The sequence below is a fragment of the Dreissena polymorpha genome, chromosome 9 (assembly GCF_020536995.1).
Source record: "Dreissena polymorpha isolate Duluth1 chromosome 9, UMN_Dpol_1.0, whole genome shotgun sequence".
NCBI lineage: Eukaryota > Metazoa > Mollusca > Bivalvia > Myida > Dreissenidae > Dreissena > Dreissena polymorpha.
In genome coordinates, this window is record NC_068363.1 from 46,825,437 (window position 1) to 46,840,501 (window position 15,065).

The window sequence follows — 15,065 nt, forward strand, 5'->3', positions numbered from 1 at the left end:
ATATTGATTACATAATAAATGATTTGTCATTACCCTAATACAGCCACAACTCTCATGTCTTCCAACAAATAAAGTTTTTAAGAAAAGTAACAAATGTTTCTTTTGTTTTTATTTCAACAACATTCAAATAAAAAATAATTTTCAAAATGCAACCTAAACATAATAATCAACGTTGCTTCAATATTTGGGACGTGCTCTGTGAAAAGGGGGTTTAATGCATGTGTGTAAAGTGTTATCCCAGATAAGTCTGTGCAGTCCACACAGGCTGATCAGTAAAGACGCTTTCTGCCTTAACTGGACTTTTGCTAAGAATAGACTTTTTAAAAATGGACTGCACAGGTAAATCTGGGACGACACTTTACGCACTTGCATTAAACCCCCTTTGTACAGAGTTTGGCTCCTATATTTTTGTTCTGCACTGTTTTATGTTTAATACAGTTTTTAATCAACACCTGTGAATTTTGATATCTATTGTTAATTTTTATGATAATACACCTTGGGCTGATAAAACATTTCCGACAGAAGAGCCCACAAAAGGTACAAATGATTGCTTTCTTTTATTTACATCACCACAAGACAAAACACGTAGACACAAAACAACACAAAGTATCACAATTACAAAGTACAAAATACAATAAATGCAAGACCATTAATCTCAAGACTCATCACAAAACTTGTTTACCGACACTGCCCACAACACACCCTAGAGCTGCAACCCTGTGGAATAAATATCCTGCACTGTACGAGCCACATTATGCCAAAATGGGCCTTATTTCATATGCAGCCAGGGTAGATAATGACTAGCCCGCACATCGGCATTGTCTGATCAGGAGCTAAGCTCTCCGCTAAAAAGGCATGCAAGGTTTTGCGGTCTTATTAGCGGACAGGACAGGTTTGCTCCATACCAGACTGCTCACTTACATTTAGCCTGGTTTGCTCCATACCAGACTGCTCACTTACATTTAGCCTGGTTTGCTCCATACCAGACTGCTCACTTACATTTAGCCTGGTTTGCTCCATACCAGACTGCACACTTACATTTAGCCTGGTTTGCTCCATACCAGGCTGCTCACTTACATTTAGCCTGGTTTTGTGGTGTCATTAGAAAACAGGTTTGCTCCATACCAGACTGCTCACTTACATTTAGTCTGGTTTGCTCCATACCAGACTGCTCACATACATTTAGCCTGGTTTTATCAGAGTGCAGCTCATATTTATCAGTAATTGATCCATCATTCTGATTACTTCCAAAGAAATATTATTATTACCCCTACATTAATTAAATTAATTTATTTACAAAATAATTCAACTCTGGACAGTTTGTCCCCACCCCCTTATTACTCACAATACAGCATGGAATATTGTTACAACCCCCAAACAACTATTCAAGAGTTCCCTACTTTCTCATTGCCCATATAGCGTTGTTATGCAACAGAAACAGGATAGAGACCAGCTAGCTTTAAGACATGTATGTCCTTTAACCCTTTCCAACTCAGAAGAAATTGAAAACAGCTATGTGCAAATAGCATAAAACCCGAACAGCCTGCCAGTTACTTGCAGTCTGTTCAGGTTTATGCTGTTTGCTGCTCATAAGTATCGAAGGATTGGAAATGAAGCCTTTAAAACTTGAATCTAGTAAGAAAGGTCTTTAATTAAATTTAACTTTCTATGGGACTACAAATGCGTCAAAATACGTTTCTAAGTGGTAAAGGGTTAAAGATGACAAGGTCGAATAAAACTCATCATTACCTGTACATTAATAAAAATCTGAGGATAGGTTCTGTGTACAGTTGTGGTGGTATCATGTATGTAAGATTAACATCCTCAAAAAATATTTATTTTTTCATTTCACTGCTCTAAAAGAATGCTTGAGTGGATTTAAGCTAGCAACAAATATATGAAACTCTATCACTGTTGCTTCAAACTCTAACCTAACTGTACAATATATAGTCAGTGCCCATGAACTTATATTTTGCTACTCCACATGTGCCACTGCTTTGTATCATAACTTATATATCAAACACAGTTACTGATCTCAACATAAAAATTATTGTCACAGACAAATGTTTAAATAATATTTGAAAATGTCTGAATAACATTCGTCCATAAAATTTTTCCCAATGTTACAATGCATATGAAATCTCTGAGAACTCTAAAGTATTGAAATTTAAAGATGACATCAACAAAATTGCTTTAAATAAACGTTACCCTTTCCCGCTCAGAAGAAAAGTAAATATGGCTATATGCAACAGGCATAAAAAATCGAGAGCAGCCTGCGTGTAACTAGCAGTTTGTTCAGGTCTTTGCCTGTTTGATACTCATCATTATCTTGGTGTTTGAAATAAAGCTTTTAAAACTTGAATATAGTAAGACAGATCTAAAAATTAATTTTATTGTTTAAGGTACTACACATGTGTCTTAGTGTGTATCTGAGCCGTAAAGGGATAACAGTTCTGGTTTTAACTTTTAATGCATGTGCGAAAAGTGTCGTCAAAGATAGGGATCAGGGACAACACTTTCCGATTGTATGACATTGTACGCCACAGCTTGTGGAACCACTAGGCCTCATAGTAGTGGTGGTAATGATGGTGGTGGTGGTGCTCGTGAATGTGATGATGCTCATGGCGCTGTATCACAACATTCTCGCCCTCATATTCCACCATCTGTTGATGTTCTATCCACTCCGCTACCTGCTGCATTGCCAGATCATGATTTTTGTCTCGATGCCGATGTCGACGGTGATAATGTGGCGAAACCATTTCCGGAATCTGGCCAGGCAAACTGACTGGTCGAAATTTCGCACCATTTTGAGTCTGTGATTGCCTTTGAGTAGGTGATTGCTTTTGAGTGTGTGATTTGGTAAGAAAATTAGGATTTCCACTAGTTGCTCTGATATTGCTGACTTTGGAATCCTGCGGATCAAATGATCTTGACCGCAAGTGTTCCGCGCGAGGTGTGGCATCATCATTGGGTGATTGGCAATGGTCAGGTAAAGTGTCCTCTGGAACCATTTCACCTTTGGTTTCATGCGACCTTGACCTAAAATGTCTCGGCACAAAGAAGTGTCCCGGCGATAATGCTGAGAAAGGTTTAACTGACTGAGAAGTTGAGGTAATCACATGCGAGTTATTCATTTCTGTTTTTTTCTCACTTTCTAATGCTGCATTCGGGCTGTCCTGAAATTTTGAGGAGTTATTTTCCACACCAGCCAAGTCCAGGTAATAATTTCTGCGGTCCTGACACTCCTTAGGAGAGTTATCCTCCTCTGGTTTACCTCCCTTGGTAGCAGCAGAGATTGTCGTCTGCCTCTGCTTAGAGTTGTTGTCTTTTGCCGTGTTTGTTGTCTGCGCTGATCGCTGCTGCCTCTTGAGCGGAGTCTCAACCCGGCAACCGCGGCAATCGCTATGGTGACGTCTGAAACCCAAGATTAGGAAATATTGTAGCAAGTGTATAATCACATCTGGGCCTGTTTAATCAAAACTTGTGAGGCCAGTTAAACTTACAGTAATTAATTTTTTTTATCAAGTTATTTAATAGAACTACTTGTTAACCATTTCAGATGTGTTAATTGTTGACAAAGTTGTTCAATCAGATTTGAGCTCAAATAATATGAAAATGTTTGGTAATAAGATTACTTTAATAATGCATTTTATGGGTCTAAAATAAACTTACTGTTACCTTAATTGGCCTTTAAAGTTGTGTGCAACTTGAGACAGAAATGTATTTCATTCAGGAGCACACATATTTAAAGCTGGAATGCTGCTCCTCTCTTCTCTAGAGCATTATCATGCTTCAACTTTACACTTACTATTAAACCAAAGCTTGGGATTGCAATTTTTAACATAAGAGCATCATCAATTGCACATACAAAAGAATATAAAAGCACAACTTCCAAATAGTCCAGCCCATTCCTCCTGCACACTAATCCTTCATCCAGCATTGTGCAGATACCCAAGGTTTTATAAAGCGCAAATTTCTGCATCTTTTACGCAAAAATGTTTGTATCTGCCTAAAAAAGTTCGTATCTGCGTCCATATTACTGGTATATATTAATATTATTAATGACCGTCATATAAAGAGTTGGGTTTTTCCCAATCCAATAATAGCTCATAAGTCATGTAACCCACAACTCATGCGTGCATCTTTCATTAGCCATGCGTATTTCTTAAAACATCAATATTGTTGTATTGATGGCATGCAACTTTATGCCCTTAATTACTGTCCATTCAAAATTGTTTTAAGGTTCACTGAAATATTTCCAACATGTTTATACATAAACTTGTCCACGTAAAAAATGACAACATACCAATTTGACCAAATTTAATAACCATATTTAGTTTGAACAATAAATTTAACAAGAGCACCGGTGGCCTTGCGGGTGCAGACCGCTCATCTATTTTTCTTTTTAAAGGTGTAGGATCCTATCTCAATTTCAATCACAAACAAGGGAGGGGTGGAGTGGAGAGGGGTGTATAGTGTGGGGGTGTGGTCATTTATTACATTATCTTCCAAAATTGCAAAAAAAATGAAAAAAATAATAATATTTTGGGTGGGGGGGGGGAAGGGATTCTTGGGTGGGATGGTTAGACGGTATTTCAAAAATGTAATAATAACAAGATGTGTTTGTGAAACACAATGTCCCCCTATATGACATTTGACCTTGAAGGATGACCTTGACCCTTCATCACTCAAAATGTGCAGCTCCATGAGATACACATGCATGTCAAATATAAAATTGCTAGCTTCAATACTGCAGAAGTTACATTACATGAGCAATTTTGACCCATATATTTGACCTAGAAGGATGACCTTGACCTTTCACCACTCAAAATGTGCAGCTCCATGAGATACACATGCATGCCAAATATCAAGTTGCTATCTTCAATATTGCAAAAGTATTCATAAAATAAGCGATTTGGGCCACATATATTTGACCTCTGACCTTGAAGGATGACCTTAACCTTGACCTTTCACCACTCAACATGTGCAGCTCCATAAGTTACACATGCATGCCAAATATCAAGTTGCTATCTTCAATATTGCAAAAGTATTCATAAAATAAGCGATTTGGGCCACATATATTTGACCTCTGACCTTGAAGGATGACCTTGACCTTTCACCACTCAAAATGTGCAGCTCCATGAGATACACATGCATGCCAAATATCAAGTTGCTATCTTCAATATTGCAAAAGTATTCATAAAATGAGCGATTTTGGCCACATATATTTGACCTCTGACCTTGAAGGATGACCTTGACCTTTCACCACTTAAAATGTGCAGCTCCATATGATACACATGCATGCCAAATATCAAGTTGCTATATTCAATATAGCAAAAGTTATTGCAAAATGTTAAAGTTGGCGCAAACCAACCAACAGACCAACCAACCAACAGACCAACCAACCAACAGACAGGGCAAAAACAATATGTCCCCCACTACTATAGTGGGGGACATAAAAATAAATATTTGTGTTTTTTAACCATGTTTGAAAAAACAAGAGATGTGTTTGTCAGAAACACAATGCCCCCTATTGCTCCGCTTTGAAAAAAAAGAGTTTTTTTTAAACTTTGACCCTGAAGGATGACCTTGACCTTCCACCACTCAAAATGTGCCGCTTCATGAAAACGCCGCTTTGAAAAAAAAAAAAATGACCTTTGACCTTGAAGGATGACCTTGACCTTGAAGGATGACCTTGACCTTGAACTTCCACCACTCAAAATGTGCAGCTTCATGATAACGCCACGTTGAATTATATTTTTTTTTTGACCTTGAAGGATGACCTTGACCTTCCACCACTCAAAATGTGCCGCTTCATGATAACGCCGCTTTGAATTATTATTTTTTTGACCTTTGACCTTGAAGGATGACCTTGACCTTGAACTTCCACCACTCAAAATGTGCAGTTTCATGAGAACGCCGCTTTGAAATTTTATTTTATTTTTTTGACCTTGAAGGATGACCTTGACCTTGAACTTCCACCACTCAAAATGTGCAGCTTCATGAGATACACATGCATGCCAAATATCTAGTTGCTATCTTCAGTATTAAAAAAGTTATGGCCAATATTAAAGTTTCGGTGGGACAAACACCATATATTTGACATTTGACCTTGAATGATGACCTTGACCTTCACCTTCACCACTCAAAATGTTCAGCTCCATGAGATACACATGCATGCCAAATATCAAGTTGCTATGTTCAATATTGAAAAAGTTATGGCCAATGTTAAAGTTTTTGGACCGACAGACGCCATAAATTTGACATTTGACCTTGAAGGATGACCTTGACCTTTCACCACTCAAAATGTGCAGCTCCATGAGATACACATGCATGCCAAATATCAAGATGCTATCTTCAAAAGTGAAAAAGTTATGGCCAATGTTAGAGGTTTTTTTCGGACAGACGGACTGACATACTGACGGACAGTTCAACTGCTATATGCCACCCTACCGGGGGCATCAAAATTATTTTTTGGGGGTCGGGGTGGGGGGGTATAGTGTGAGGGTGTGTTGGTCATTTATTAGATGATATTTAATTTAAAAAAAAATAATGGGGGGGATTGAGGGGGGATTTGGGGGGTAAAGGTTGCAAGTATGAAAGCAATAGCTTTGATACTTAAGGAATAAAATGGACCTAAACACAAAACTAAACCAAACTTTTCAATTTTCTAAGTATAAAAAGGGCACATAATTCTGACAAAATGCAAGCCAGAGTTATCTAACTTTGCTTTCCCAGTCCCCTCATGATAGTAAGTAAGTGTACCAAGTTTGCAATAGCATTGATACTTTATGAGAAAAGTGGACCTAAACGCAAAACATTATCGGATGCCGACGCCAAGGTGATGACAATAGCTCATAATTAAAAAAAATAAAAATAGATGAGCTAAAAACGACAGAATGTTCAAACCATTAATACTATATATTATATATATCAATCAATATATACACTATCCATCCACATAGATGAATGGATTCCATTTTGTATAGCTGTCTCCTAGAATGTGATTCCTTGGACCCCTAAGTTTGAGTGCTTTTGTATATTATAACCTTTCTCTCGTGTCAAAGCTAGCGAAAAATGTAGTTGGTATAATTATATCTCAGTAAGACAGCATGGTAATAATTTCATTGTGTACTACGTTTTTATTAAAAAGCCATAAGTATGTCTGCTGCAAATGTTGAAACCAGGCCAATCTTCAATAATTTCCAAACTTCAAAAATAAATTAAAAGCAGTGCTGGATCACGTAACTCAATTTACCTGAGAGGCTTCACATGGTTGCGCTCCATATTTTCCTCCACCAGACTAACCAGCTCCTTGTGTTTGTGGGAACCCAGTCGCTCTTTGGCAGCCATCTTGCTCTGAGCCTGTGTTTCATTGTTGCACTTTGGAGCACCTCTACTTCCAACCAAATTGTTCAGTCGAGAAATTTCCTTCACTTTTGCTCGAGAAGAGTCTTTTTGCTTAATATTTTCCTTAGTTTTGCTAATAGGACTTTCTTTTGCCTTAGAAAGGTCACTTTCCTTCACTTTGGCACTATCTTTTTTCTTTGGGGTAGTTTTCACCTCTTTTTCCTCCTTTTGATTGTTTGGTTTGTCACTCTTACCCAGAGATGTTTGGTTTGCGTCCCCATTCATTTGTGTTTCCTGGCCAACACTGAGGCGCAGTTTAAGGGTCTTAGTTCCATTATTTGGGATCTTTATGGAGGAGCCAATGGCATCGTAGAGGGCTTTCAGAAGCCCAACCAAATCCTGCAACAAGCATGCCGAAAATGGAGTCATCGAAACTGACAGTCAGGAAAACCTACCCCTTCATTGTTTACCAAGAATTAAGCATACAATAATTCAATCATATAATAATCAGACAAACTAACATTTGTAACAACAAACCATATCATTATTTTACCAGATATTAATTTGCAGCACACTACCTTTTTCATACAGGTCATATTTAGTATTAACAAGAGCACCGCTTTGCGGGTGCAGACCGCTCATCTATTTTTCTTTTTAAAGGTGTAAGGACCTATCTCAATTTCAATCACAAAGGAGGGAGGGGTGGAGTGGAGAGGGATGTATAGTGTGGGGGTGTGGTCATTTATTACATTACCTTCCAAAAATGCAAAAAAAAAAATGAAAAAAAAAAAACAACAAAATTTGGCCTGGGGGGATTCTTGGGTGGGATGGTTGGGCGGTATTTCAAAAATAAAATAATAACAAGATGTGTTTGTGAAACACAATGTCCCTCTATATGATGTTTGACCTTGTAGGATGACCTTGACCTTGACCCTTTACCACTCGAAATGTGCAGCTCCTTGAGATACACACGCATTTCAAATATAAAATTGCTAGCTTCAATATTGCAGAAGTGACATTACATGCGCAATTTTGACCCATATATTTGACCTTGAAGGATGACCTTGACCTTTCACCACTCAAAATGTGCAGCTCCATGAGATACACATGCATGCCAAATATCAAGTTGCTATCTTCAATATCGCAAAAGTATTCATAAAATAAGCGATTTGGGCCACATACATTTGACCTCTGACCTTGAAGAATGACCTTGACCTTGACCTTTCACCACTCAAAATGTGCAGCTCCATGAAATACACATGCATGCCAAATATCAAGTTGCTATCTTCAATATCCCAAAAGTATTCATAAAATAAGCGATTTGGGCCACATATATTTGACCTCTGACCTTGAAGGATGACCTTGACCTTGACCTTTCACCACTCAAAATGTGCAGCTCCATGAGATACACATGCATGCCAAATATCAAGTTGCTATCTTCAATATCGCAAAAGTATTCATAAAATAAGCAATTTGGGACACATATATTTGACCTCTGACCTTGAAGAATGACCTTGACCTTGACCTTTCACCACTCAAAATGTGCAGCTCCATGAGATACACATGCATGCCAAATATCAAGTTGCTATCTTCAATTTTGCAAAAGTATTCATAAAATAAGCTATTTGGGCCACATATATTTGACCTCTGACCTTGAAGGATGACCTTGACCTTTCACCACTCAAAATGTGCAGCTCCATGAGATACACATGCATGCAAAATATCAAGTTGCTATCTCTAATATTGCAAAAGTATTCATAAAATGAGCGATTTTGGCCACATATATTTGACCTCTGACCTTGAAGGATGACCTTGACCTTGACCTTTCACCACTCAAAATGTGCAGCTTCATGAGATACACATGCATGCCAAATATGAAGTTGCTATCTTCAACATAGCAAAAGTTATTGCAAAATGTTAAAGTTGGCGCAAACAGACAGACAGACAGACAGACAGACCAACCAACAGACAGGGCAAAAACAATATGTCCCCCACAACTATAGTGGGGGACATAAAAATAAAGGATGACCTTGACCTTGAACTTCCACCACTCAAAATGTGCAGCTTTATGAGAACGCCGCTTTGAAATAAAAACATCGACCTTTGACCTTGAAGGATGACCTTGACCTTGAAGGATGACCTTGACCTTGAACTTCCACCACTCAAAATGTGCAGCTTCATGATAACGCCGCTTTGAATTTTTTATATATTTTTTACCTTTGACCTTGAAGGATGACATTGACCTTGAAGGATGACCTTGACCTTGAACTTCCACCTCTCAAAATGTGCAGCTTCATACTACCGCCGCTTTGAATTATATTTTTTTTACCTTTGACCTTATAGGATGACCTTGACCTTGAAGAATGACGTTGACCTTGAACTTCCACCACTCAAAATGTGCAGCTTCATGAGAACGTCGCTTTGATTTTTTTGATAGTAAGTAAGTGTAGCAAGTTTGAATGCAATATCATTGATACTTTATGAGAAAAATGGACCTAAACGCAAAACTTAAACGGACGCCAACGCCAAGGTGATGACAATAGCTCATAATTTTTATTTTTTTTAAAAGATGAGCTAACAAGAGATGTGTTTCTCAGAAACACAATGCCCCCTATTGCGCCGCTTTGAATTTAATTTTTTTTACCTTTGACCTTGAAGGATGACCTTGACCTTCCACCACTCAAAATGTGCAGCTCCATGAGATACACATGCATGCCAAATATCAAGTTGCTATGTTGAATATTTCAAGTTATCGCAAAACTTTAACCAAGGTTAAAGTTTTGGGACAGAATGACAGACAGGCCAATATACCCCTGGTCATTCGATCCAGGGTCATAAAAAGGCAGCCCAAGAAACAGCTATATACCATGCCCTGCTTCTATTAACCTTGAAGAGGTGAACTTGATTTTGAGCCACCATGATTCACTTGTGACAGTGGCACATCTTTTGAGTGACATTAAGTTATGGGTGAAGGAGATATGAAGCAGTTACAAGAATAATTAAGGCTTAACTACTGATCTTTCTAAAGTGACCTTGACCTTGAGCAAATGTAATTGACTTATGCCCTTTCTGTATTGTATAAGTGACCATAGTATTGTAGTCCATTTCCATAATATCCCATCAAAATGTTTATCATATATGGAGTGAACATCAAGAAAATGTTGACGGTCAAGCATTTCCTTGACCTTGAACCTTCATAACTGTCTTTGCATATACCTTCTAAAATTGTCTTAATAACCTATATGTTTGAAAAATGTCATTAAAATCCTTCCAATTATATAAGAGGTGGTTAATTGCAAAATAAATAGAAGCTTGTTGGTACTTGTTGACCTTAGAATGTGACATTGAACTTGAGCCTTTATGGCTGAATCGTGCCTTATGCACATTGCCTTCATAACCTTAATATTGTTGCAACGTTTTATTAAAATTCTTCAATGAATATAAGGAGATATGGATTTATAACAAAAGTAGAGTTTCACTCTTGGCTTAAAGCCAGCGTTACTTCCTGAACATCCTTCACCTTGTATGTAATACTGTTAGACATAGTGCAGAAACTAAAATGAAGGTTAAAACCTTTGAACCTTAACCTTGATTCAGCATGACTGATTGATGCCCTCAGCACATTGTCTCAATGACCTTAATATTTAATCTTAGTTTCCTAAAAATCTTGCAAAGGATATAGAAACTATGAAACGGACACACAAATATACCCCGAAACCTTTGACCTTGAAGTACCAATAATAAGTATGACCTTGAACGAGAGTGACTTGTGCCTTCTGCACAAAGTCTATATGCCCTGTTCATTTGAGGCAAGCAAATCTCTCTGTCAAGGATATGGGGCGGACACAAGAGAATTAAGGACAGCTGACTGACTTACAGACAGACATTCCCATATTCTCCCATCCGCTTTGCGACTGGGGGTAAAAAATTAACTAAACAAAATGTTTAATGTAAGGCATTGTTCAATGACGAAACCTGTATTAATGATAAACACAAAATTGTTACAGATATGGAAAATCAAATATCAAACATCAGAATATCAAAATTGACAGTTGTTTACGTGATTGCATCTTTAATTATCTTTGAATAACAACAATAGGTGCTTCACCAATATTATCATTGGATTTTGATTCCTGATCACTGATGTTAATAACAATGATTTACTCGTTGAACGTCTTAAAATAAATTTTTAAACACACTTAATGTACACAACATTTGGCAGATAGCATGATTTGTTTAAGTCAGCTGTCTAACAAAAACAGCCTAAATGTGTGCCAAAATAATCAAATGAAATGGTGGAAATGATATTGCCCAATGCACACTATTTTGTTTTCTTTATATACAAATATTCACCCATTCTCAGTATCAGTTCAAAAGTTAGCATTGTGATGAACACCTGCAAATCCAGTTGCATCCTTTCCCACAATAACTATCACCTGTCCTTTTCTGAATGTTTCCAGGGTGAAGCAGCAAACAAGTGTATCTAATGTAGACATGTTCAGCAGGTACAATCTTTTCACTCTCAACCTTTGAATTTCTAACCACAGCTTTCCTATGAGCTAACTGGAGGCCTGAAAATTTGTTTGGCTTACCTCTTTTGTAATTTTCCCATGTCCATCAAAGTCATACAATGTGAAAGACCACTCCTGCTTGGAATTCTCTCCTCCCCCAAAATGCACACCACATTCAAATTCCTGAAAATATACAAAAAGATGTGAGGAGCTTTAACTCTTGTTATGTTTGTGTTTCATCTAAACAGGATTTTCTCCCTTTTCTTCTAAAATAACAAGAAGAAAATAAATGAAATCTAAGCAGTGTAACTATACTTAATACTTACTTAACCTGCAGCATATAAATGGAAGAAACTAAGCTTGCAATTTTAGTTTATATTTAAAGGAATTATGGCTCAATATGTTTTCATAATTATCACTAAAAAAAAATTCTTACTTTTGCAAAGAAGTATCAGAGGCCCAATTGAATGATTGATTGACTATTTATTCGTACCTGTTACTCAGATCTTTGTAATGTAAAAGAAGCTATTTCAAAGATCCAAAAATATGATGAAGTGTATCATAATACTTTTGTCCCTTAACCACACAGGCTTTTGGCAACCTCATGAAATGTAGCAAAAATAGGCTTCTCAGCTTTGCATTGCCTATCTAAATAATTGTAGATAGTGACAGAGATTGATTGAGAATTTCAAAGGCACCTTATCGCTGTAGAAAACAGCTCAAACCCACATGTCTTCAATATAAAGTTAATCATTGAACAAACAGGTGAAAATCCTGGAATGTACCCGATAAGCCAAAAAACACCTCTAATAATGAGAAATATTTCACCAAAAGCCCTTTTGTTTAAAACTTTTGCACTATAAACCAAAGGTCGATATCATAACTATCCGTATTATGAAGACCATTCTGAATTTTATCTAATCTAATACATACAATGATGTGAGGGAAATGTATTAAACCAAAGACGTGAGAAAGGCCAAAAGAAATCTGAGTAATGGCAAAATCAAATGCAAGACCAGTAATATCATAATCAAATCAGCTTTGAGTGTGAGTACCATATCATACACACACAAATAATGGCTTAACCGTTAGACAAAAAAACAGACAATCATTTGTAATTCACAAATCACACATACATATCACAACCATTTACACATACATAACCCTATCAATCGCACAAACGGCAGACAAAGTCACATGTACCCATTCAACACATGCTAAACTGTTAAGTCTTTTTTTGCATGAATGTTCAGAACAGTCAACAACTCTGTCACCCTGTACATATTCATCCCACTGATCTTCTATCATGGAATCCCTAAATGCTGACACTGTGCTAAGTAATGTGCCGCGGACCTGAGAAATGCGTTTATCACTGCCACTATAATTACCATGTGGTCTTGTAAAGCTGATGCCTTCAACATGCTTGCATTGTCTAGATGCACACAGTACCTGCCTACCATGAATCTGTCATCTGTAATAGCTGCTATGTAGTCCTCTGTCACAAATGTGCCAGAAACAAAATGCATACAAAGGTATAATGCCTGTTGTATCTCAGTGGAAACTAATTTATTAACCCTTTGCATGCTGGGAAATTTGTGGTCTGCTAAAATGTTGTCTGCTGAATTTCTAAAAATAGCATTTTCTTCGATTTTTTTCAAACAATACTATCAGAATAGCAAACAGTTTGGATCCTGATGAGACGCCACTGTGGCGTCTCATCTGGATCCAAACTGTTTGCAAAGGCCTTCAAAATTTGGTTCCAGCACTGAAAGAGTTAAAGCTTGATCCCATAAAAAACTTCCATTTGTTCAGTGACACTCTTGAATGGATTGTGCCTAGAACCAGTTCTTGTCTTCAGAAAGATCTTGAGAGTACTCACATAGCAGGGATCAAACCAATGACCTTGTGGTCAAAGGCAGACACTGTACTGGTATCTCATATACCATTAAAGGGTGTTAAATGCATTTCATAAAGTGTCCACACAGGCTAATCAGGACAACACTTTTACTGGATTTTTGATAAGAAGACTTTATTTAAACAAGGGCTGTTTGTACAACATGCATGCCCCCCATTTGAATGTCAGTTGTAGTGGCAGCCATTGTGTGAATACGTTTTTTGGCACTGTGACCTTGACCTTTGACCTAGTGACCTGAAAATCAATAGGGGTCATCTGCGAGTCGTGATCAATGAACCTATGAAGTTTCATAATCCTAGGCGTAAGCTTTCTTGTGTTATCATCCGGACACCATTTTACTGTGTCAAGCCACCATGACCTTGACCTTTGACCTGAACGTCAATAGGGGTCATCTGTGAGTCATGATCATTGTACCTATGAAATTTCATGATCCTAGGCGTAAGCGTTCTTGAGTTATCATCCGGAAACCAATTTTCAAAGTTCAGTCACCGTGACCTTGAACTTTGACCTAGTGACCTGAGAATCATTAGGGGTCATCTGTGAGTCATGATCAATGTACCTATGAAGTTTCATGATCCTAGGCATATTGAGCGTTCTTGAGTTATCATCCGGAAACCATTTCACTATTTCGGGTCACTGTGACCTTGACCTTTGACCTAGTGACCTGAAAATCAATAGGGGTCATCTGCAAGTCACGATCAATGTACCTATGAAGTTTCATGATCCTAGGCATAACCGTTCTTGAGTAATCATCTGGAAACCATTTTACTATTTCGGGTCACCGTGACCTTGACTTTTGACCTAGTGACCTCAAAATCAATAGGGGTCATCTGCGAGTCATGATCAATGTACCTATCAATTTTCATGATCCTAGGCCTAAGCTTTCTTGAGTTATCATCCGGAAACCATCTGGTGGACGGACGGACATACAGACCGACGTGAGCAAAACAATATACCCCCTCTTCTTCCAAGGGGCGCATAACAAAAAATATTAACGTGGATTTTGTTTTCCCTGATGAGCCTGTGTGGACTGCACAGGCTAATCAGGGATGACACATTATGCCATGCATTAAACACCGTTTTTACAAAGGTCAACATTTTAAGGTGCACAGTCACAGTTTGTGAACACAGCACTTCTCCCAAATGATAATAATATTATATACTATTGAATCTTCAAGATGATAACTTCATATACTAGCTCCAGACAAAAAACAAGTATCAACATGTACAAACTGCAATAACTCCGAAAATGTGTGATGCACAGTAATGGTTCTTGTTCACTGCATATC

The 15,065-nt window shown here is 37.6% G+C and overlaps 2 protein-coding genes across 19 annotated transcripts in view; both read right to left on the reverse strand.

The window, feature by feature from the left end:
• Positions 1-15,065, reverse strand: part of LOC127844207 (repressor of RNA polymerase III transcription MAF1 homolog) — a 505,514-nt gene that overhangs the window by 214,949 nt on the left and 275,500 nt on the right. For 4 of the 17 annotated variants that reach the window (XR_008032604.1, XR_008032603.1, XR_008032616.1 and 1 more), the window contains one exon: positions 4,985-5,253. The gene's annotated coding sequence lies outside the window, so the exon portion shown is untranslated. Of the gene's footprint in view, positions 1-4,688; positions 4,962-4,983; positions 5,260-8,635; positions 8,718-9,095; positions 9,168-15,065 lie in introns of those variants that run through there. The other 13 variants (XR_008032610.1, XR_008032609.1, XR_008032613.1 and 10 more) reach the window with 13 other exon arrangements.
• Positions 1,115-15,065, reverse strand: part of LOC127844189 (protein naked cuticle homolog 2-like) — an 88,799-nt gene continuing 74,848 nt past the window's right edge. For both annotated transcript variants that reach the window (XM_052374257.1, XM_052374256.1), the window contains 3 exons: positions 11,943-12,044; positions 7,259-7,749; positions 1,115-3,414 (listed from right to left, as the gene is read on the reverse strand). In XM_052374257.1, coding sequence (XP_052230217.1) covers positions 2,559-3,414; positions 7,259-7,749; positions 11,943-12,044 — 1,449 coding nt within the window. In that variant the 3' untranslated portion in view covers positions 1,115-2,558. The remainder of the gene's footprint in view (positions 3,415-7,258; positions 7,750-11,942; positions 12,045-15,065) is intronic.